Raw genomic sequence first — 22,440 nt, 5'->3', positions numbered from 1 at the left:
CCCTCCTTCCGTCCCTCTCTCCCTCCCTCCCTCCCTCCCTCCCTCCCTCCCCCCTCCTCATATGAGGCTGGTGTTGAGCCATAGAAATAACAATTCCAGGATCCTGCCTGCCAGCATTTACCTCTCTACTGGTACAGAATTAACAATTGAAAATACAGAGACACATCTTCATACAGTGTAAAAATGGTTACCCCAACAGCTGATGGTGATGGTGGGAGTGGTGGTGGTGGTGGTGATGATGGTTATGCTGGCAGTGATGGTGCTCGCCCACAGATATGTTCACATACACACATGTACACATTTATTTACCTGTGCGCACATGCTCCAGCATCCGCCCACACATGCACCTGTTCATGCATTCTTTTCTTACCAACATGCACATACATACAATTGTGTGCATACAATTACATGTGTAAGGACATATACATGAATACATGCACTTTCACATATGCATGTGTGTATATACTCCCATGGGCCTGTACACACGTGCTTTGCCACCCAGTCGTGTGCTCGCATGTATCATCATATGCATCTGTACTCACATACATGCTTATGTGAATGTATGCACACCCTTACATAGTACAGTCAGCATGAGCCTGTACATACAAGGTCTCCCATACACATGTATGTGTATATACACATTCATATGTCCTCAGACATGCATGAACATGTATATAGAAATGCATGAACATGTATATAGGCACACATAACAGGTACACAGGCACACATACATACACTTGTACATGTGCACATGCATTTTACTACACATTTGCTTCTCTATTCTTGGCCCTGTGCCCTCTGGCCCTGCTGAGGCTCTGCCCACTCTGAGCACCCACTAGTTTCCTAGACAACCAGAGCAGGACAGCCACGTGTGATGGAAATAACCAGAGCAACTCAGAACAATACTAGTAAGGAGCCGTCCTCGGGCCCTTTGCTGGGTGGCTACGCTTCATGCCTCACTTACCTTTCCTAGCCCTGGCACATGCGTGACCTAAGCATGGATGTCCCAGGGACAGTCAGACCTCCATGTTTCCCTCCATGGTGATCTGATGCCTGGGGACCTCATCCTGTCATAGAAGGCTGGTATACTTGGTCTCCTTCACCCAGCCCTGGGGTCCTGGCCACCTGTTCCTCCAGCTTCTTTCTAATCCCTGCCCTTAGGTTTTAAAACCTTGCACTCGTAAACCCCTCACAGGGTCAGGAGACCAGCAGGGCCACATCTGGTCACCTGTGCTGTAGAGGTGAAGTGTGAGGCTAGATTGTCCACAGCCCAGCTAGTGGTCCTTGTCTACAAGTTCTCACTCCAGTACCCTGGACTGGAGTTATTTGCTCCCTGTGTATTGGGGGTAGGGGGCTTTGTTTAGTTCAGCAAGCCGTGATGAGTAGGGAAGCCATGACCAGAACTGACTGCATAGACTTGGTGATGTTTAGAGGACAAAGTCAAAGTTCCATGTGTGGAACCAGAAGTCTAAGATCAAGAGTTGTGTCTGGTGCATATCCTTCCTACTGCTGGGGACTTCTGCCTTACCTACACATGGCACAGGCTATCAAGTGGTAAGCCTAGGCAAGCTGCCAGTTGAGGTCTCTCCTTTTATTCTTAGTAAGCCACTAATTAGCTCATGAGGGCCCTGCCTTCATGACCTTGCTCCAAACTATAAGTCAGGAGGATGATTCAGAGAAACAAGGTAATGCCCCATTCTGAGCCCTGAGGACAGCCTAGGATGTAGGTCCCTGACCCAACTTACAGAGGGAAGGAAGGCACTGTCAAGGTGTGCCGATTTGAACCTGAGTGACATGGGGTAGGCATGCATTTGGTTTTGGTGATACCATCCATCAAATGTACCCAATCATCCCTGCCCTTCCTGTAAAGAGATGCCCACAGGTTATGCAGGGGAGGGACAGGGCTGTTACAATTCAGATGGTGACAGCATGGGAGTGATAGGCATAAACAGAGGATGACAGCCCTTTTGCTGCCTTCTGTCTGCAGTCCAGCATCTTGCTGCTCAGTGCCCTTTCTTTGTATGGGCTGTATGTTCTAGTCACATTCTGTTGGTGCAATAAAACTATTACCCAAATCAGCTGAGGTGGGGGGGTTATTTTAAACTTCCAGGACATAGTCCATCACTGAGGGAAATCATGGCAGGAACTCTAGGCAGAGCCCTGGACCCAGGCCTGCTCACGGTTCCATGCAGTGTTACCTCTGACCAAAGAACTCATTCTCAGCCAAGGCCACACAGCAGGAACCCTGGGAGAGCCTGGCTGCCTGCTCGCTCTCAGGTTAGTGCTCAGCTAGCTTTCTTAGACTAGGAAATGGTGTTACCAACAGTGTCCTGCACCAATTAAGACAATCAGGACAGTCCCTTGTAGACATTTTCACAGACCAACCTGATAAGGACAGTTACTCAGTTGAGACTCTTGCAAGTGATTCTAGGCTGCCCCATATCTGTGGTTACTGTTAAATCTGAGTGACAGATTTATAATCCTGACAACTTGCTTTGAGCCATCCATTTACTATTTGAAAGGGTACATTTTATAAAGCTGAAATTGCTTGTTTTGTTTGCAAATGCCGTTGCTTTCCACTTGCATTGTGAAGGGACAGTTCTGGCAATTGTTGGCACATTTTTACCAATGGCCTTCATGCTGTGTGCCTTCAATACTAAGCCAAGGAGTGGCTGATTAGAGATGTAAAGCCCACGGCCTGACATTTAAACTACCAAGATGCCTTCAACTTCAACTTAAATAAGACACTGCCCCTGTGGAGGGGACCCACAGTCTGGACTGGCCTTCAAGGATGGCACTAACCCAGTGAAGAGGCAGAGGGGTCGCTGAGCTGTGTGTATGCTCCCCTCTCTGGGTTTCCATGGTGACATTTGACTGGGTACATCAGCAGTGCTCACAGTAGGGCTGGTACACAGAAGCACTCGGTGAGTGTCCGTGTGGAGAGGGGTGGCATGGTCGTGGCTGAGGGAGGCATTGGAAGCCTTGAGCTGGCAGACAGGGAAAGGAGAGAGACAACAGAGCCCCGTCCGTCCCTTGAAGAGAACTAATCGTGTGCCAGGGTAACTGGGAAATGCAAGTCTAGATCCCACATTGGCATGGCTCTTTCCACCCCAGGAGGGGACAACCCCACTCTGTAAGAAGTGGGGTCCTCTGTCTCTGCTTCTTAGCTCGTAAAGACCCTTGGCCTCTCTCATTAACCTGCACTGGGAGGGGCGAGTTAAACAAATAATCACGTTGACCTTGGAATGAGAGGAGAGATTGAATCGAGGCTCACCTGACTCCTAGAGCTCAGGCTTGTCCTCAAGCCATTTGCTTAATTTCTCCCAAAGTTCCACAGGACCTTGGAAGGAGGCAGGACAGGGAATCTTGTCTGTGAGGGGAAATTCCTTGAAACTCCCTGTGTGCTGTGGTGCTTCCAGCAGATGCATCGTCACGGTTCTCCCTCAGCCCTGTTACCATCTGCTAATCTAATTACAACCGTCATATCATTTCCTACCGATCTCTCATCTGAATCTGCTGAGTCAGGAAAGTGATGCTTAATTAGAAGCGTTAATCATGTGTGTGCTTACTTTAGCCTTTTTTTTTTTTTTTTGGTGGAAAGCAACCGTCATCAGGATATTAATCCTGATCATGTCTCTCTGGAATAAAGCCCTCACTGCATCATTGGAGGTTCCTGAGATGTCCAGAGGCCTGCCAGCCTGGGTAACATCCTTTAGGCTAGCAGGGCTAGCAGATTCCACATGAGGTGGTTGTCACTGTTATGACTGGAAGGCTTATGGCCTCCTGCTCTGCAGAACCTCGTTTGCCCCTTGGTGAATGGGCACAGGATTCACAGCATCCCCATATTTTACAGACTTGAGCCCCCAAATCAGCCCCATCTCCTATATAGAGTAGCTGTCACCCTTTCTGGGGCCAAAAAGGGAGATCCAGCCTTTTGCTCATGCAAGGTGTGGGATATGGCTTTGCTGAATGGTGTCTCTCTTTCCTCTGCAGAAACCCGTGTGGACCGCAGCAAGAAGCTCTTTCGGCATTACACAGTGGGCTCCTATGACAGCTTTGATGCTGCCAGGTAAGGCATGCTTCTGCCTTCCAGAGACCTCCTCAGGTGCTCCTGCATGCCTGGGGACAGGGGTTGGGGGTGCTTTGTTATTCACATGCCACCTCTGCTGCGGTTGTGGCAATCATACTCTACAGGAAACCTGTCACAGGCAGGGCCTGTGAAGGAAGCCCTTGAGAGAGGGCAGTATGCTTTAAGGAAGAGGGAAAAATAGCATCCATAGAGATAAGGAGTCGGAGTGCGGAGCCTGAAGCAGAGTAACAGGCATCCTCCAACAGGTTTTTAGGTCTTCCTAGCTCTGGGCTTACACCTCACCTGTGTGTCCACATTCTTGTGATGTCTCCTCCCAGCTGGTGTTTTGTTTAAGAAATCTTGCTCTCCTTGAAGAGCAGGACCCCAAGGAGGCATCTCTTCTATAGGCTCATGGGGTTGGGAGTTTGTAGAAAGCTGTGTTTCCCATGGTATGGCTGCCACAAGATGCAGGATAGAATCTTCCCACAGAAGCCTTGCTTGAGTGGCTATTGGGAAAACTAGCCAGGATGGGCCTTTAACAGGTGGCCATAGTCAGTAGTAGCCTTAGCCCATATGTCCATCTAACAAGGAAGGTCCAGGCAGAGCCAGTGGACCATAAGTTCCAGAGAGGTCTGGGAAAAGCTATCACCATGGCTACTTGAAGGGCTGTCCAGGCAGGGAACAGTGGGCCCTGTGGGGTGGGGGTGGGAGGCCTAATGTGGAAGGCTCCAAGCAGTGACCACTCTCAGGTTGTGCCTTTGGAGCATGTCTGGGGATTAGGGCCAAACTGGGGCCAACAAGCAGCTTCTGAGCAGAGTATAGAAGAGTCTAGATTAATAGTTACGAGTCAGCCATAGCTCTCCCACGATGAAGGGGTGGACAAGCTGTGGGCCTCCCTTGGCCTGCCGTTTCAGTTGAAGCAAACAAGAGTCACATCTGCCCTGTTTATCTGTCCATCTCACCAGCACCAGCCACCATGCCCTGGCCACATCCTCAGCAACCTAGTAAAGCCAGGTCACTATCAGTGTGATAGAAAAACATGGAGACTGAAGAGGCCAAGTGGTGGGGTGAGTCCTCAGCCTCCAAAGCATTTATGCCTGTGTGTGAGGCTGAACCTGGGATCACCTGAGGCCAACATGTTTCTGCTCACAATGGCCTGGGGTTAGGCCTGTGAGGAGGAGTCTTAGTGAATATCAAATTCTTGTTGTCCAGAGCACCATCGGGAAAGAAAACACTGTTCCTGTGACTGACAGAAGACCATCAAGCTTGCTCACACAGATACAGGGATTAGGAAGGGAGCCAGCTTTGACCATGACAGGGACCTTCAAGGCAGATAGAACCAGGAATTCATGGGTGGAGAGACAGAATGGTCTCCCATGCCATAAGAACCCCAGTGGTCACGTCGCCCTGGAGGGGCCATTGGAAGGAGGGGCTGGCCATCTCTCATCTGACTGAGCAGGCAGCAGCCATCCTGAGGGACGGGCATCTGCAGTTTAGTGTACTCATCAGCTCATTAGGAAGAGCCAAAAGCACAGGGAAACCCAGGAGCCGAGCCACCCCACTGGCCAATTAGCCACTCTGGGTGGCGTGACTGTGGTCTGTGCAGGCGCCAACAGCTGAGGCTGTCTTGCTGCAGATGCTAATGTAATTAAAGAAAATGCAATGGGAAGTAAGGCTCAATGGAGACATTTTCCGAATCAGTTGAAAGCTTTCTCCCCTGCCCACCCTTTCATGTGTCAAGTTAGCCCAGAGGCTCAGTGCTGAAGAGGTCAGCAGTTAGAATAAACCCAGGCATTAGCATGTATGCCCAGTTGCTCCACCTGATTCTTGCCTTAGGATTCTCTTCCATCTGCAAGGGGAACATGAGAGGGATTTAGAAATAGATACAGAATCAGACAGCAGAGGTCCTGGGGCCACCACTGTACAAGGCTTTGCAGGTACCTGAGGGTCAGTGTTAAAAGCACATCTCAACATGAGGTGACAGCTGCAAGTCCTCATTCCTCAGTAATTGGGTCCCTGCCTCATCAGCATGGAGCACCAGGAGGAGCTACCTGGGTGGGCAGAGGAACCTCAGTGGTTGCTGTATGCTGAACAGGCTCCATTCATCCACCCATTTTTTTCTACCACTCATCCACTCAGGTATTCATCTGTGCACATACATACATATACACACATACACACACAATACACACACACATACATATATACACATACACACACATACATACATGCTTACATACACACACATACTCACATACACACATACACACAATACACACATGCATACATACACACATAACACACATATACATACATGCATTCATATACACATAACACATATACATACATGCATACATACACACAATACACACATGCATACATACACACATACACATATACATACATGCATACATACACACATACTCACATACACACAGTACATACATGCATGCATATATACATCTATTCTTCTATTCAGTACTCATGCATTCATCTATCTCTGTCTCTCTACCCACCCATCCATCAGTCTAATGACCTGGTTGCTTATCCATTCATCAACCCATTCATATATGTACCCCTATATCCATCTGTCTGTCCATTCATCCATCCATCTATCCTCTTTTCCATCCATCTATCCTTACATCTTTTTACCTTTCCATTCTTTCATACCTCTATCTACCTAAACATCCATTTGGTCATCATCTATCCTACCTGTCCACCCATCCATCCGTCCAACCACTCATTCATCTACCCTCCCATCTACCTATCTACTTCTTTCTCTACCCTTCTACCAACCCATCCACCCATTCATCCATTACCTCTATCCCTCCCTCTCTTTATCTGTCCATTTATCTATCTAACCATAACTAGTCATCATCTACCCACCCACATCCATCCTTTTTATCTATCCCACTCATCTCTCCGTCAGTCTAACCAATAGCTACCAGGACTTGCTTATTCTGGGGGTTAAAGATCATGAGGTCATACGTGGCTTGATGGCTCAGTGGATAACGCACCTGCCATGCAGTGTGAAGACTGGAGTTCTGATCCTCAGAACCCCTATAAAAAGCTTGATAGGCACCATAGTTGCCTGTAAGCCTACTCTCAGAGCGGAGATGGGATTCCCTAGAGCAGCAACAGTTCTCAACCTTCCTAAGGCTGTGACCCTTTAATACAGTTCCTCATGCTGTGGTGACTCATAATCATAAGATTATTTTCATTGCTACTTTATATCTATAATTTTGCTACTGTTGTGAATTGTAATGCAAATATCTGTGTTTTCTGATGGTCTTAGGCAACTCCTGTGAAGGGTCATTGGATTCTTGAAACCCACAAGTTGAGAAACTCTGCCCAAGGGCAAACTGGTTGGCTAGATTAGCTGGAGGTGGAGAACTCTGGGCTCAGCAAGAGACCCTGCATTAATAATCAAAGTGGAGAATAACTGAGGAAGGCATCCAGTGTCAGCTTTGAGCCTCCACATGTGTGTATACACATGCATATTCACTTACACATGCACCAACACATGTAAACATGCATTCACATGCATACACATATAAACATGCCCACACACACAAAGATTTTGAGGTCAACAAGAGAAACAGTCTTCAATCTCATGTAGATGGTGGTCTTCTTAGTGAAGACAAACAATAAAGTCACAGCAGAGACTTGCCCTGGGTGATCAGGCAGAGCCACAGAGCAGCCCAGCAGCCCTTGAGCCACAGAGCAAGCTGTGTGAAGCCAGAGCAAACGTCCTGGAGGGCAAATGAGAGGTGACTCCCAGAGGCTGAGAGGGAGCCAGACAGGACTCAGCAACTGCAGAGAGATTGCTATAGGCCAAGCATGTGAGACGGTAGGGAACAAAGGATACACAGAGGCTGACGGCCTAGGAGCCATGGGCTTTGGGGTGTCAGCACCGTACTTAGTGGAGGGGAACTGGAGTCTGTCTGACCTGACCATGAGACAAGCAGAGAATAAATGGAGGTCAATGAGGGGACTGCCCTGTCGTCTAGGCTGAGCATGAACTGTGCACTCTGGTAGAGGAGGGGCTAGCACAGGAGATGGATCTGAGGTGACATTGGACTGAACAGGACCCAGGGTATGGACAAGGGGAAGCAAGGTGGATCTGCCGTTCACACTCTCTGAGGTTTTCCAGGGAGGACTTGGTGAGACATCTGATGGGCTCCAGGCCCGGGACTAGCTAGCAGCAAGGTCCTCGTGGTCCCCACCACACACAACTGCATAGCCTGCTTGGAAGGAGCACTTCCTGAATGCCCGCCAAGGCAAGCCGCTGCTATTACTCCTCCTCCTCAGGAAACCCAATTTCCTCCTGGAGGTTGATGGAGAAGGGCAGCAGATTGTGCCACTTCAACAGGTGACTACCTGCCACCCGCAACTACTTCTCATGACTTTCAAGTATCATTCGTACATTTTTGAATTGATAATAGAACATATGCACTTAGTAAAAGATTCAAAATGTTTAGGAGATAACAGGGTGCGAAGAACAGTCCCTCCCCACTCCGTCCCACCCAGCCCCCGAATTCTTCCCGGATAGAACCTCTCTTGATAGGTTCCTGAGGCTTTCTTAGGGAAAGCCTCTGTCTATGTGATACTGTGAAAAGCCTCTGTGTGGAGAGAAGGGTATGTTCTATGTACACATTCGTGTATGTGCACATGTGTGTGTAGGAGTTGGGGACACGAGTACATCTGTGCTAATACATGCAGAAGCCAAAGGTCAATTTGAGTATCTTCTCTGGCACTATTTATCTCATTGTAAAATTATTTTTAAATTTATTTAAGTATGTATGTATTTCTATGTGTGTATGTGTCTATATATGTGTGTGTGTCTGTATGCATGTGTCATGTGTGTGTGTGTGTGTATGTGTGTATGTGTGTAATTTGTATGTAGTCATGTGGAAGCCAGAAGAGGCTCTGATTCCCCAGAACTGGATTTGTAGGTAGTTGTGAGCTGCCGGACAGGTGCTGGAATGGAGCTTAGTCTTCTAGAAGCAAGTGCTCATAACCTCTGAACCATCTCTCCAGCCCTGAGATTTATTTTCCTGTGCATATATGTACAGGTGCACATGTGTATGTGTGTGTATGTGTGTGTCTGAATGTATGGATATGCACATGTGTGCAGGAACACACAGAAGCCAAAAGAGGGTATCAGGTGTCCTGGAGCTGAAGTTACAGGTGGTTATGAGCCACCCAACTTGGATGCTTGGAATTCTACTCTGATCCTGTGCATATGCTCTTAAAAGCTGAACCATCTCTCCAGCCCCCACATCACCACCACCACCACCACCATCATCATCACAACAGAGCAGCTCACAAGCCCGAGATTCACAAATTTAGCAAGCTCTGATGGCCACTGTGCTCCAGGGACTCTTGTGTGGAACTCTTCCGGCCCTCCAGCCCTGGGATTACAAGCATGTGTCACCACTCCTAGCTTTGTATGGGTATTGGAGATCTGGACTCAGGTCCTCATGATTGTGTGGCGAGTACTGACTGAGCCATTTCCCCAACCTCCTTGCTTGTGCTGTGGGATCCCACAGGACAATCCATGAACGTCCGTCCATGATGGATTCCATCCTGGCATCCATCCCTGCAGGGAGGCGCCTGGCTCAACACTCTCAGGCCACATTTAGCACTTTCCCCAGGTGGCGAGTGGGTGTCCTGATGGGGGAGAGCAGGCAGATGGGTGGGGCGATGGAGAAGCGGCAGAGCAGTTGCTAGGGGAGGCTGGCAATCAGGCACACCTCCAGGCCGCACTCAGCAGACCGCCCTTGGCCCCTGGGTTACATGGAGAGACAGGCCAAGGTAGGCAGGTGCACCATGAGCTTCCTGTCTCCCCGCTTCCTTACCACACCAGCAGCAGAAGCAGGGTGTTGACTCTCTTGTCTCTGGAATTTTCCATTGTCACATCTGCCCAAGGCATCTTCTCTGTGCTAAGCCCAGTGCTGAATAAGGTCCCCTTCCTCCCCACTTTACAGCTGTCCTGTAATTGGCATTTGCCAGTTTCCATAGTGTGAGAATTATGCCCCACCAATCTCAAGCTGCTGGTGTGTTTACTGATCCTGGAGCTGAGGAAACATGCCCACAGCTAGCCCTGGCAAGCTGGCACGCTGCAGCATGCCCTCGGCCAGCATTTTGTCCCTCTTCTGTCTTCTTCTCCAGCTCCCCCATGGTAGGCCCTCAATCCTGGAGGTGAATGAGTCCTACAGGGTGATCTTCAAACCTAATGGACAAGCCTGGGAGTTCTGATGCCAAGGCTTTCTTCCCTGTCCTGATACAAATTCCCTGGGTAGGCCTCAGTTTCCCAACCTGTAAATGGCTATATTCTCTTTGTGTTCTTTTTTTCCATGATAAATTTTTTTTTGGTTATTTGGCCAGAAGCCACTGTAACTATTTGTCAGCATTCACTGTAAGGGAATACCACTGATGGTCTCCATGAATATGCCAGATGCAGAAGCATGCATCTGTAAACCTAGCACGTCTGTGATGAGAGGAGAGGCAGAGACAGGATTCCTGGAAGCTCAGGCTAGCTAGACTCATGTTTGTAATGGTGTGGTATTAGAAAACCTCTCCCAAACAAAAAGAAAGGCAAAAACCGACCAACAGCTGAGATTCTTCTCTGAGTTCACATGTGTTCCATGGCACAAGCTCCTGACTACACACACACACACACACACAGAGAGAGAGAGAGAGAGAGAGAGAGAGAGAGAGAGAGAGAGAGAGAGAGAGAGAGAGAGAGAGAGAGAGAGAGGAAAAACTGTCAGCATGAATGGGTGTAAGCAGTAATGTCCAGGACAAATATGTCAGTCACTGTATATGGACATGACCAGTGGTCACCATGAACATCCACAGCTGTTGCCCTGAAGCAGGCCTGTCAGGACCAGATTTCAGGGCCACAGTGGTGGTCACAGGACAGCTATGCAGCCCATTCAAGTGTCAGCCAAGGAGAAAGAGGGTGAGGTGGCCAGGTCTGCAGATGTTCTTAGGACTGAGGTGGGCACACAGGCTCTCCCCAAATGTCTGTACTGATCCTCACCTTTGGCAAGGTCCAGGTGCTCCATCCTCCTCTAGGCAATAGCAGCCTCTGGGGCCTGACTCTGGGACCCACCTGACTCACTGTTGCTTAGGCCAAGGACAGCAGCCAAGATCTGCATTTGCTTATGTTTCCTCTACTTTGTATTAGTGCTGGCTCTGACTTGTCTCCTTCCCTTGTCACCTGGGGGTAGGGCCTGGCAAATGTTCAATCTCAGAAAAGCAAGGAAGAAGGGGAATTAATGGATGAATGAATGATCAATGGGTGGATGGATGAAGGATGGATTGGTGGCTAGATAGATGGCTATATATTAGAGTGATGGATAGATGATGGATTGATGAATCATGAATTTCGGATGTTAGACAGATGGGTTGATGATGATCAATGAATTTTAGGTGGATGATGGGTGATAGATGATTGGGTAGATAGATGGGCAAATAGGTATTAAATTGATCAGAAAGGTAGACAAATGGACAAACAGGCATAGACAGACAGATATTAGATGGATGGATGTTAGATGGATGAGGATGGATGGATAGATGGAGGGTGGATGGGAGGATGGATGGATACATGGATGGTAGATAGGCGGATGGATAGATGGAGGATGGATGGGAGGATGGATGGGAGGATGGATGGGAGGATGGATGGATACATGGATGGTAGATAGGTGGATGGATAGATGGAGGATGGATGGGAGGATGGATGGGAGGATGGATGGGAGGATGGATGGATACATGGATGGTAGATAGGCAGATGGATAGATGAATGTATGAATAGATGGATGGATTGATGGCTAGGTGGATTGGTGGGTAGATGGATGCACTGATGAGTGATTAATTGGGATGGTAGATTGATGACTCTGGATGAGGAAAGATGCTCAGGTGGGGCATCATTCTGAGGCTTCTTTCTAGGTAGAACTGTGCACCCAGTTGGCTCTCAGTAAATCCTATGAGGAGACTAAAGGACAATGTGGCCCTGAGTGGGAGAAGACTAGGTACCCAGTGCCAAGCATCACACCATGCAGTTTAGTGCCATCAAAGGAGATTCAGCTGACCCAGCCCCATACAGCTCTCCTGCCTCCATTCCCTCAAAGGCAACACCAGGCACCTGCATTCATTGCCAGAGTTAGAAAGCAGCACAACATGGTCAGGTCTGCAGGAGGGCTCAGCCATGAAAGCCTGCTGCTGTCTCTGAGATTTCCTCGTGCGGAGTTTGGACTAGGTGGCCAGCCTGTCCATATTCCTTGGCATCCACCAGCCAGTCAGCAGCACTTAGCTCTTCAGGACACATGCTGATTAAAACCTGACTCTGCTAACCAAGGTCAAGGCTGAGGCTGGCGTGGTAGCCAGAAGCCTGGCATAGCAGATGGCACTCTGTGCCTGAGGTTCCCTGGCCTGGACTTGGCCCCACGGAGCTGTAATGCTTGTGGATGATCAGGACTTGGTAACAAACAAAAAGGCCAAGCCGGGGGATGGCAGGGTTGTATTCTATGAGGGACCTAGGACAGAGGAGAGGACAGTTGATGGGTAGGCTTGGAGCATGTCCCCTTGGAAGGGCTCAGGAGTGTGGCTCCTTCTGGCACTGGCAGATAGCATGGCCAAGATTGAAGTCAGGTGTCTGTCAAGAACTGGGAAAGGTTGAGAACAGAAATGACATCAAGCTTTGGCTGCATCTCTCTGTACCAGTTCCAACCTATCCACTGCGAAGTTCAGGGCTTTGCTCATATCTCCTTAGTGCTAGAGCAGAGGTGGATGCACAGGCCCTTCATTTCTTGGATGAAGATGTGGAGGTATGGGATAGAAGGGCCACAGCAATCACAGGGACAGCAATCACTGGGACCTCGGAGTCCTGGCAGGTTGGGTGGGGCACCCTGCTTGGTCTTCTGTCTCCACCCCTCTGTGGTTACTGGTGGACAGGGCTCCCTTCCCATCACTGTGGCTTGTGCTGTCCTAGTATGAGGAGAGTGATATACAGGGCAAGCTTCCCTTGGCAATGCCTTAAATATTCTTGGTTTGTGGTTCTGAGGGCTTTTCTCCCTTTTCAAGTGCAGTGAGTGGCTAGTGACAACCTAGAGGAGGAGTCACATCTGTGAAGAGAACAGACAGCAGAGAGCCTTAGCCGCCCTTCTTATCCATCTACCCACCCATCCATTCCATCCACCCATCAACCCACTCATTTATCCTCTGTCTATCCATCCATCCATTCATCCATCCATCCATCCAAAAGCTCATTTACTGGAAGAGAGGTAGCTCAGAAGAGCACTTGCTATTCTTACAGAGGACCCAGGTTCAATCCCTGCTCCACTCCCATCAGGTAGCTCTCAGTGCCTATACCTTCGTTTCCAAAGGATCTGACTCCCTCTTATGGTCTCCAAAGGCACTTGCATATACATGGCACACATTCAGACAAGCAGACAAGCATACAAATACTAAAACTTTGTAATGCATGTACTGTATGCATAGCTCTACACCACATGACTGGCACATATGTTAGCTAAGTGGCCTTCAAAGATGTCCATATCAAAACTGTGTTAACTTTGACTTGTAAGTCAAAGAAGGACTTAGCAGATTTGGTGCATTAAAGCTATTGTAATAAGGGATCATCTTGGGGTACCCAGGAAATACAAAGATGTCTTTTCATGTCTCCTTCTAAGAGGAGGCCCTGTGACCACAGAGGCAGGAAGTAGGGAATCGTAACTGTGGCCCTAGTAATATCTGGAGCCACAATAAGCTGGGGAAGGACAACAGACTCTCACCTAGAACTTCCTTAGAAAGTATGGCCTGTGTTGCCTTGGTCCCTTCCAGTGACAACTGGGGAGTCTCAGCCTTGAGCTCAGTGATGAGACAGACTTCTGCTGACTGGAGCTACCAAGTGTGTCATTGTTTGTCATGACAGCTGCTGTAGCCTCATGCTGTCTATATTGGAGACTTGCAAAGGTCTTTTTTTATAGGCAGGAAGACACACTACCCATTGAGGAGACAGATAGTAGTGAGATCATGAAGAGGATCTGAAAGGCGGGGTGTATGGATGGAGGGTGGGTTGCTATGGAGATAGGGTAAAGAGTAGAGGACAGCTCTGTCAGATCCTGAGCCACATATGAGAATAGACAGAGCCATCTAGAAGGCTGAGATCAGCACTGAGATGCCCCTCAGTGGTGGCGTGCGAGGACCTGACTCAGAGCACACCCAGCTCTCTTGAGTGGGTCTCAGCTTTGTTCTTCTGCGGTTGATCCACCATGCACTCAGTCTCCTATCTTTTGTGCCTCAGTTTCTTTGCCTTGCAAGGTGAGTCCTGATCCTAGGCGTCAGTGAGGACTCAAAGTGCCCAGCATCCATCTCTGTGTCATTGCTCTTTGTCCTTCCAATGTCCCACTGTGAGGCAGGGTTCGCTGTCGTCCACCATTTCATCTTCTTCTGGCATCCTCTCTTGGATCATGTCTGTGAGTGTGTAGTCAGCAATGCTGGCCCATCTGCAAGTCTCATGGCTAGGAGCAAACGGGAACTTCTGCCTGCCCGGCGGTGCCCACGATCATGGACGTTAAAAACTGGCACATTAGCTGTGAGGAACCTCTGAAAACCTGTACTCATGTGGCTTGTGGACGCTGCCATAGCTTGGCATGACCTGCATCCTTGAGGTCTGTAGCTCCACACTGCCCTTCCTCTCCTGTTCACTAGCTGAGTGGAGAGTGGTCCCAGTGCCAGTGTCTGCTCTGTGTGTTGGCATCCTGGGTGCAGCCATGTGGAGCTTGGGAGTTGCAGGAACAGGTTACCAGAGATGGGAGATCAGATTTGGCCTCTTACAGCTCAGGAGGATGAGCCCACATCCTAGTGGGCACAAGTCTGTTTTCTTGTGAAGACCCTGCATGAGAGTCACTCAGGATAGCTTCCTCTCTTGGTGGACCCATGCCAATGACTTGTGGCTGCTCCCCTCTGTCCCCAGGACTTCTCTGTGTGTCTCCAGGTCACCTTCTGTCTGCTATGAGAACACTCTCATAGGATTCAGGGCACCCCTGGAGTCCAGGTTAGACTCATTGCCATGCTTAGTGACTGCTTTTTAATTTTCTTCCTTCTAAGTGTGTGTGTGTGTGTGTGTGTGTGTGTGTGTGTACATGTGGAAGCCAGAGAACAACCTGGGGGAGTTGTTCCCTTCTTCCACCATGTTGGTCCCAGGGATTTAACTCAAGGCATTAGGTTTGTATGCAAATGTACTTATGTGATGAGCCATTTCACTATCCCATAACATCTTTTTATTTTAAAACGTATTTATTTTGGTATATGAGTGCTTAAGTATGCACACACTGTGCTATGTGACTGCAGTAACTTTGGAGACCAGAAGAGGGCATCAGATCCTCTAGAACTGGAGTTTAGATGGTTGAAGTCATCATGTGGATGCTGAGAACAGCTCCTACCTGCTGAGCCATCTCTGCAGCTGTAAACCCATGATATATGCGAAGACTAAGCCCGTGTAAGAACAGGGGCTGTGGCTAGATCTTCCCTGGAGAGCTGAGCACAACATAGGACTTCACTCTACTTCCTTGTTCCTAGCCCCAAATCAGTGCTCGTGTCCTCTAGGAAGCATTTGGCAGAGACTGAGACCTTGGTGGTGGGCCTGGTAGAGGCCAGAACCAGTATTTGACCCATAGGTCAGTTACAACTCTCCAGTCTCTTGGCTTTTTACTCATGGTGGCAAAGTTGCAGCTAGTGCTCTGGTTATCACATCTTCACAGCTCATCCTTTGCAGGGATGTTGGGGAAGGCCATGCTTCTCCAGTGCACCGAGTAGTTAAATAATTCCCAGAGGCTCTGGTAGATTTTTACTCTAATCTCATTGGCTAAAGCCATGTCCTATGGCACAGCTGTCCCTGCTGTGACTGGGAACTGCAGGGGAGACTGGGAAAGCAAGAATCTAGGTTTTCCAGAGTCTGTTGTGGGAAACAAACCAGGGGGTAGTACAAAGACTGTGCTGGAAGCTGGATATGAGGGGAAATAAGATGAGGTTTGGCCTCATCACTGAGGGCACCGGCATCCCTTGAGGGACAGCAAAGGAGCCTCCTAGACATGATGACTATGATATGGGCTAATGGGCTTTGAGGAATGAATAGGAGTTAGGGAGTTAGAGTTAGCACTCAGGGAAAGTGCTCCAGGTAGGAGCCAGAATACAGACTTGGAATATAGCTTGATGGTAGAGGACTAGCTAGCACATGTGAAGCCCAGGGCACCCCTGGGTGCGTCTGTAATGCTTGATATCTGCTGTGTACTTGTTTCTATGTGGAAACCCCATCTTTCTTTTCATTGAGCACCCCATGAGGTGGAGCTGCTGCCTTCTTTGGAGATTTTCTGTTTGGCTTGGGGTGTAATCTGCTGGCAGAATGTCAGAGTATTGTAGGTGCTATCTGGCAGCTCAGTCACTTCCTGGTGCTGCTGGAGCCTGCTCTGTCCTCATGGAGACTCCCATCCCTGTCATCCTGGGGTAGGGGCCTCCTAGCTGGGCAGTGTCATAGGTATCACAGAACTGTGTCTCCTGCCCCACCCCACCCCTGTAGCTGGTCTTCTCTGGATTTGTTCTGCTGTGCAAAGTTCTCTACCTCTCCATGCATACATACCTTTGTTTCCCTAATCTATACAAGAGTCAGTACCTAGTGTGGTGGTTCACATCTGTACTTAAAAAGCTGAGGCAGGAGGATTGTAGTAAGTGTGCGACCAGCCTGAGCTGTATAATGAGTCCCAGGCCACTACATGGTGAGATCCTGTCTCAAATACAACCAAAAAAGAAAGGAGTCAGTTTGTCTCAGGGAAACAGAAGGTTCAGTCAGTTATGCTGAGAGCACTCAGAGCCCATGTACACAGTCATTATGATAATTGGCATATTAATTACCACTTGATAATTATTGCTCAGGGAGGCCGAGTCCAGGCAGACCTCAAGTGTGAGCCAAGCTAGGGGGCGAGAAGGCACTTTGCTTTGTGCAAAGGACTCTCCATCTCGGCCTCCAAACCTTTCTAGGGCAAGTCACGGGTGACCTGGTTTTTTCCACAGCGCTCCGTGGTATATTAAGCCAGGCACACCTGTACCGGGCAGTGTCATAGCTACCGAGGAAAATTAATTCTTTTCTTAGCTTCTGCTATAGGCAGTGATGGACCACAGAGGCTTGTTATTTGTATCCATTCTAAGTCCTGTAAGGTTACTGAAGATATGTCCTGAGAGAACCCAGCCCGAGGCCCACTGCCTCAGCTGTCAATAAGGCTTTATTGGAGCAGAGCAGAGCCCAAGCTTTCTCATGTTGGCAGGGCTGCCACAGTGTCACACCTAACTAGGCAAGGCTTCTCTCGGAGCCTGGACTGTTGACTCTGGGTCTTTATAGGAAAACTTGTCAGCTGCTGACCTGGAATATGAAAAGTTTAAAGTGCTCCCTCTATCTGGGTGTGGAGGTGACTCTGGAGAGGTGGGTGTGAGGAGTTCAAGGCCAGCCTCCCCATAGAGTAAAGGCCACCCCAGGATATATTAGGCCCTATGTTTTAAAAGAAAAAAATCCTAAATAAATAGGCATTTGTTTTTTTTTTTTTATTGTGAATAGGAGTCCCCACTACATGACATTCTTGTGGAGGTCAGAGGACAACTTGCAGGAGTCAGTTCTCTCCTTTAACGTGGGAGTTTTAGGGATCATACTCAAGGTGTCAGGCTCAGTGGCAAGCACCGTTACCTACTGAGACATCTCACTAATTTTAATAGTTTAAAGCTAGGATGTCCCCCATCCCACAGACCAGAGTGGGCTAGCCACGTGAAAAGAGCCAATGCTTGTTTCTTAGCCTGTTGGGCTAGCTGTGAAACAAACAGATGGGGCAGGCCTGGCCCATCATTCTAATTAGTGGATTGAGGAGAGGCACAAACAGCCACTGCCTGTGCCTGTAGCAAAATGCCTGGCAGCTGGACTGCCCCTGTGGTATTCTAGAGAATGTTTCACACAGAATGGAGGCTGGGATTCCAGAGCACACAAGTCACCAGGCCATAGAATCAGGAGCCATGGGGAACAGGGTTTTCAGTGGAACCCAGGCTACAGTCCTATAGGAGTGGCCTAGGAAGGAGTTACTCCTGATTCTAAAAATAAAGTTTTGTGTCCCAGCAGAACAAAGCCAGGAGGTTATCCATGACTCATGGGCTACACAAAGGTGTCACTCGGGAATGGTTTACTGGTGAGACCCTGGAGGCCAGTGGAGAGCCATGCGTGTGTGGGAGGATCAAGTGTTCTCCCCAGAGCTAGCTGCCCAGCCCTTCCAGGGCTGGTACCCACCAAACACACAAGTCACTGAGGGACCTACACAGTGACAGCAACGTGGCTCCCTGAAGACCATGGTAGCTTTGTGCAGGGAGCACAGGCTATGCAAAGACACTGTAGTTCACGAAGGGTACCTGTGCCCAGAAGAGGAGACAGCAGTCAGGCTGGAGCACAGGGAGTTGGGAGAGGCATTACAAAGGGTCTTAGCTATAGTGAGGATTGCAGATATTATTCCCAAAATGAAGAGACTCTGCAGAAGGGATATTTTAAATGGGAGAGACAGTCTGATTTAAGGTGATTTTTGTATGTGTTTATGTATACATACATACATACATACATACACACACACACACACATACGTATGTGCATACATGCATACATACATACACACACACACACACTAAAGAGAAAATTCAGGGAGACCCAGCATCAGGTCTTGGAGGTGGGATTCTGAGTCCTGAGAATATGCCAGGTTTTTCTCTGTCTTGATCTCCAGAACCATGTTGGTTCCAGAGTCAGGGTGGACCACCTGCAGGACAGTTCCTAGAGAATGATGCCCACATGTTTTGTTTTCCTTGGTCCTTAGGCCCTTCTCTTCTGTTGTTATCGTGAATCAGCTTCTCGAAGCGTGCTGTGAGCCACCCTGCTGGGCTAAGCATTTCCCTTTCTGGAGATGCGCACCCAGGCTCATGGAGGGAGGCCTCAGGGCAGGATTCTTAGGTTTCTGAAAGCTCCAGAAGGAGAGAGGCTGCTGTCTCTCCTTCGTGGGCCCCTGACCTTCATCTGCCTGCTCGGTGGGAACATCTTGTTTCAGATAGGTATGTCCTGCTGCTTGCTACAGGCAGATCACCTAAGACTGTTCTGCTAATGCCCACAGGGGTGGGGTACACATGACAATATCTACATTTGTGCATTGCATTACCAGATTGCAGCAGGCTCTGAAGCACTGGGCTTTCTCCCAAGCTAATAGGCTTCCAGACCTGCTGTGTGCCTGGTCCATCTCAAATGAACTTTTCCTCATCAGCCTGGGTGTGTCAAGGCTGCAGCTGACACCAACATTGCAAGTGAGGATAGCAAGCAAGAGGACTCTCCTAAGGACCCTGTGTGAGTTCAGGATTCGGGGACACATCCCACCTGGGTCTGTGGGACCCAGACCCCACTCTGTGCATGGTTCTCCTCATTTTAGCTGGGAATGGTGATCACAGCTTGTCACCTAGGCAAGGTGTTTCTGGGACCATTGTCTTGAGTATGCTTTGGCAGGTAGCACATTGGATGGTGCTCAGGCAATACTCGTGGGTGACTTATTGCAAGGTAATGAGGTGATTTAATTCGAATCAAGTTCTCTGCTCATGATCGTTTCCATCGGGAAGAAGTTGTATTGCTTATCACGTTAGCAACGAGGAGGGGAAATGGCCGTAATAAACACCAGCAAGGCTTTTGCATAATTGCCCATCTGAGAAATAGCTTCTGTATCTAAGGAGGGAGTGTGCAGTTTCCACAGGTAAGGATGACACAGTAGCACCTTCGTTCATCCCAAGAAAGAGTGGCTCCCAGGAGCCAGGAGGAGTGAGTGCAGTCCGTGACTGTGTCCATCCCTTCCCACAGGTGACACAGCTCAGACTTGCTTGTCACTGAAAGTCCAAGGTGGCATCTAGCAGGAGACTTATTAGCCCAGAAGCAAGAGAGCCTTATGAATCATGCTCCAATCAGGAAGCAGGATGTTAAAGGATGCCATCATGTGTGGTTAAAGCTAAGAGGACCCCCACTTTGGTGGCAAGTGACAAGTAATGAGGAACCCCTCCTGTCTACCAGCAGGCTTCCAAGCCTTCCCGTAGACCAGGCTACTCTGCCCCTGCCCAGCCACAGATAGGTCCTCTCTGCCAATCTACAGCCAGCTCTACCTCCGTGAGCTGGGCCGACTGCCCACACCAGCAGCAAGAGGGCCTAGCTGGCATCTCTGCCAGCTGAGCTGGGATACCTGTTAAGTCTTGGCTTGTGCCCCAGCACCTCCCTACCCACCCCCTCCACAGAGGAGCTGACAGCATCCTGCATGGCCCCATCCTTCCTGATTGGCAGAGTCCAGAAATTTCTAGGGCATCCACTGTCGCTGCCGCTGCTCCCTGGAGACACATCTTTCTAATAGTGCTCCAGTTCCTGCGTGGACAGACCACTGAGATACTGTCACAGGAGCAGCGGGGTTGCCACTTTCAGCCTTCTGCTCCCAGCACTGGAAATGCTTTGCGGACATAATCTTGGGTTTCCACCACCTCTGGACAGGGAACAGTACCACCTCCCCACGGCCCACCCCACCACCAGTGGATTTTCCCAGTGTGCACACGGTCCTTACTCAGCACACCTTTTGGCCCATTAGAGTTGTCTAAAATAAGTTTTCCCTTGAACCCATTCAGCTGAGTCACTGTGGCCACTGCCCGGCTGTGCCCTCACATACTTAGCAACCAACAGCACTCGAGGATTCTCCTGAGGTGAGAAAAATCCAACTTACAAGTGATTTTCACACCTGAAGGAATGATGTTTACAGATACCAGATTTAACAAGAAATGGAGTTGACCCCAGGTGAGATTCCAGAGACACTTAATCAAATGGCAGGCTGGCTTCCATGTTGCTGCTTAAGCCCTGAGGACTTTGAGAGGCGCTGAATTTATTATTTCCCAGCTTGCAAATAGGCTTGAGAGTTGAAGCCAAAACCTGGCGTAGTCCTCCCTCGTCTGCATGACTGTGGATAACACCCTGTCACCTCTTGATGGTGGCCAACACACCTGCATGGTCTCAGCTGGCTGAAGTCCATCCCCAGTAGAGTCTATGAAGTTCCTTTCTGCAGGCCTCTGTGCAGGGGGCTTCTGTGATGTCTGGATCCCTGTGACAGCCAGCTCTTGTATGGGAGCAGCCTGACTTCAGCGTCTGCCTTGTAGAGTGTAGTGACTCCTTATAGAGTGAGCCTCATTACACAGAACCATAGATTATGTGTCCTCAGTCACACCCACAGGCTACTCCCACTGTCCAAAACAACAGTCATAGCCTCCAGGGAGCAAGACTAGGCTACTTGTGCTGACACCAGGAAGAGTTGTGCAAGGAAGAGGAACTATCATGGCAGGACTGACTAGGAATTCCAGCCACCTGTATGTCAACCCCGCTGAGGGAAAGAAATGGCTCACCTGCTTGTCTGTCATCTCAACCTCCTGGATGACACAAGGGGCTGGCTGGAGCTGCCATAGATTCAAGCATCTTGCTGTGTAGGTGCCTGCACTGGCTGTGTGTGCAGGTGGAGCCCAGCATCCCTGGACACCAGGCTGGGATCCATGCTCTGCAGGCTCCCTCATGCCTCACAGCCACAGCCATCCCCTCCTGGGCATTCTGTGCCTCTGTCTCCTCTATGGAGAAACCATCTAGACCTCAGAGAACCAGCTCTTATAATGTCCACTGAGAAGTTTTTGTGACCACCACATCCACTTGTCTTCCTAACTCCACCAGCCAGATCCAGAGGACAAAGGCATGGGCAGCCCTGCCACACTTCTGACTCCCCGGGACCCTTTCTGGCCCCTCTTGTTTGACTGCAATTCTCTTGTGAGTCTTGGCTAGTAGCTGCATCCCTCCAGACCTCACTTAGCCTCCATGGGCTTTCCCTGATGTCTCCGAGCCTCCAGCTCCCCCTGCTTATGAGGACATGAGGGTATTGATCACACAGGCTCCTAAACCCAGAATGCCATCTCTAGAAAGGACCTGCCTCCAAGGGAGCCAGGCAACAGGAAGTAAGGACGTCCATTGGCAGGGGCACTGTTCAACCTGCTTACACTCACATCTCCACAGGGCCAGACTGAGCCTAGTCTGTTCCCTCTGAGATGGCAAGCACCGAGTAGACCATTGGCTGACACCTAGTAGGTGTTCACTACAAATGCCTGAGTTTCAACACTAATGTGGCAGCTTCACAAGGGTCCCAGCTACCTCTGACCTGAGGCTGGAGCCCCACCACTGCTGATCAAAGAAAAACCCAAGCAACACAATTGACAAGGTTACCATCCCTACAAGGGTTCCCAAGAGA

At 49.3% G+C, this 22,440-nt stretch overlaps 1 protein-coding gene across 2 annotated transcripts in view; it reads left to right on the top strand.

The window, feature by feature from the left end:
* The window catches only part of Shank2 (SH3 and multiple ankyrin repeat domains 2), a 432,981-nt gene that overhangs the window by 269,158 nt on the left and 141,383 nt on the right, over positions 1-22,440 (top strand). For both annotated transcript variants that reach the window (XM_028771108.1, XM_028771107.1), the window contains one exon: positions 3,994-4,069. In XM_028771108.1, the coding sequence (XP_028626941.1) occupies positions 3,994-4,069 (76 nt within the window). The remainder of the gene's footprint in view (positions 1-3,993; positions 4,070-22,440) is intronic.

This window comes from Grammomys surdaster, unplaced genomic scaffold (assembly GCF_004785775.1).
Source record: "Grammomys surdaster isolate TR1022 unplaced genomic scaffold, NIH_TR_1.0 205, whole genome shotgun sequence".
Classification (NCBI taxonomy): domain Eukaryota; kingdom Metazoa; phylum Chordata; class Mammalia; order Rodentia; family Muridae; genus Grammomys; species Grammomys surdaster.
The sequence above is the reverse complement of the archived record's forward strand: the minus strand, read 5'-3'. Positions and strand labels throughout refer to the sequence as shown.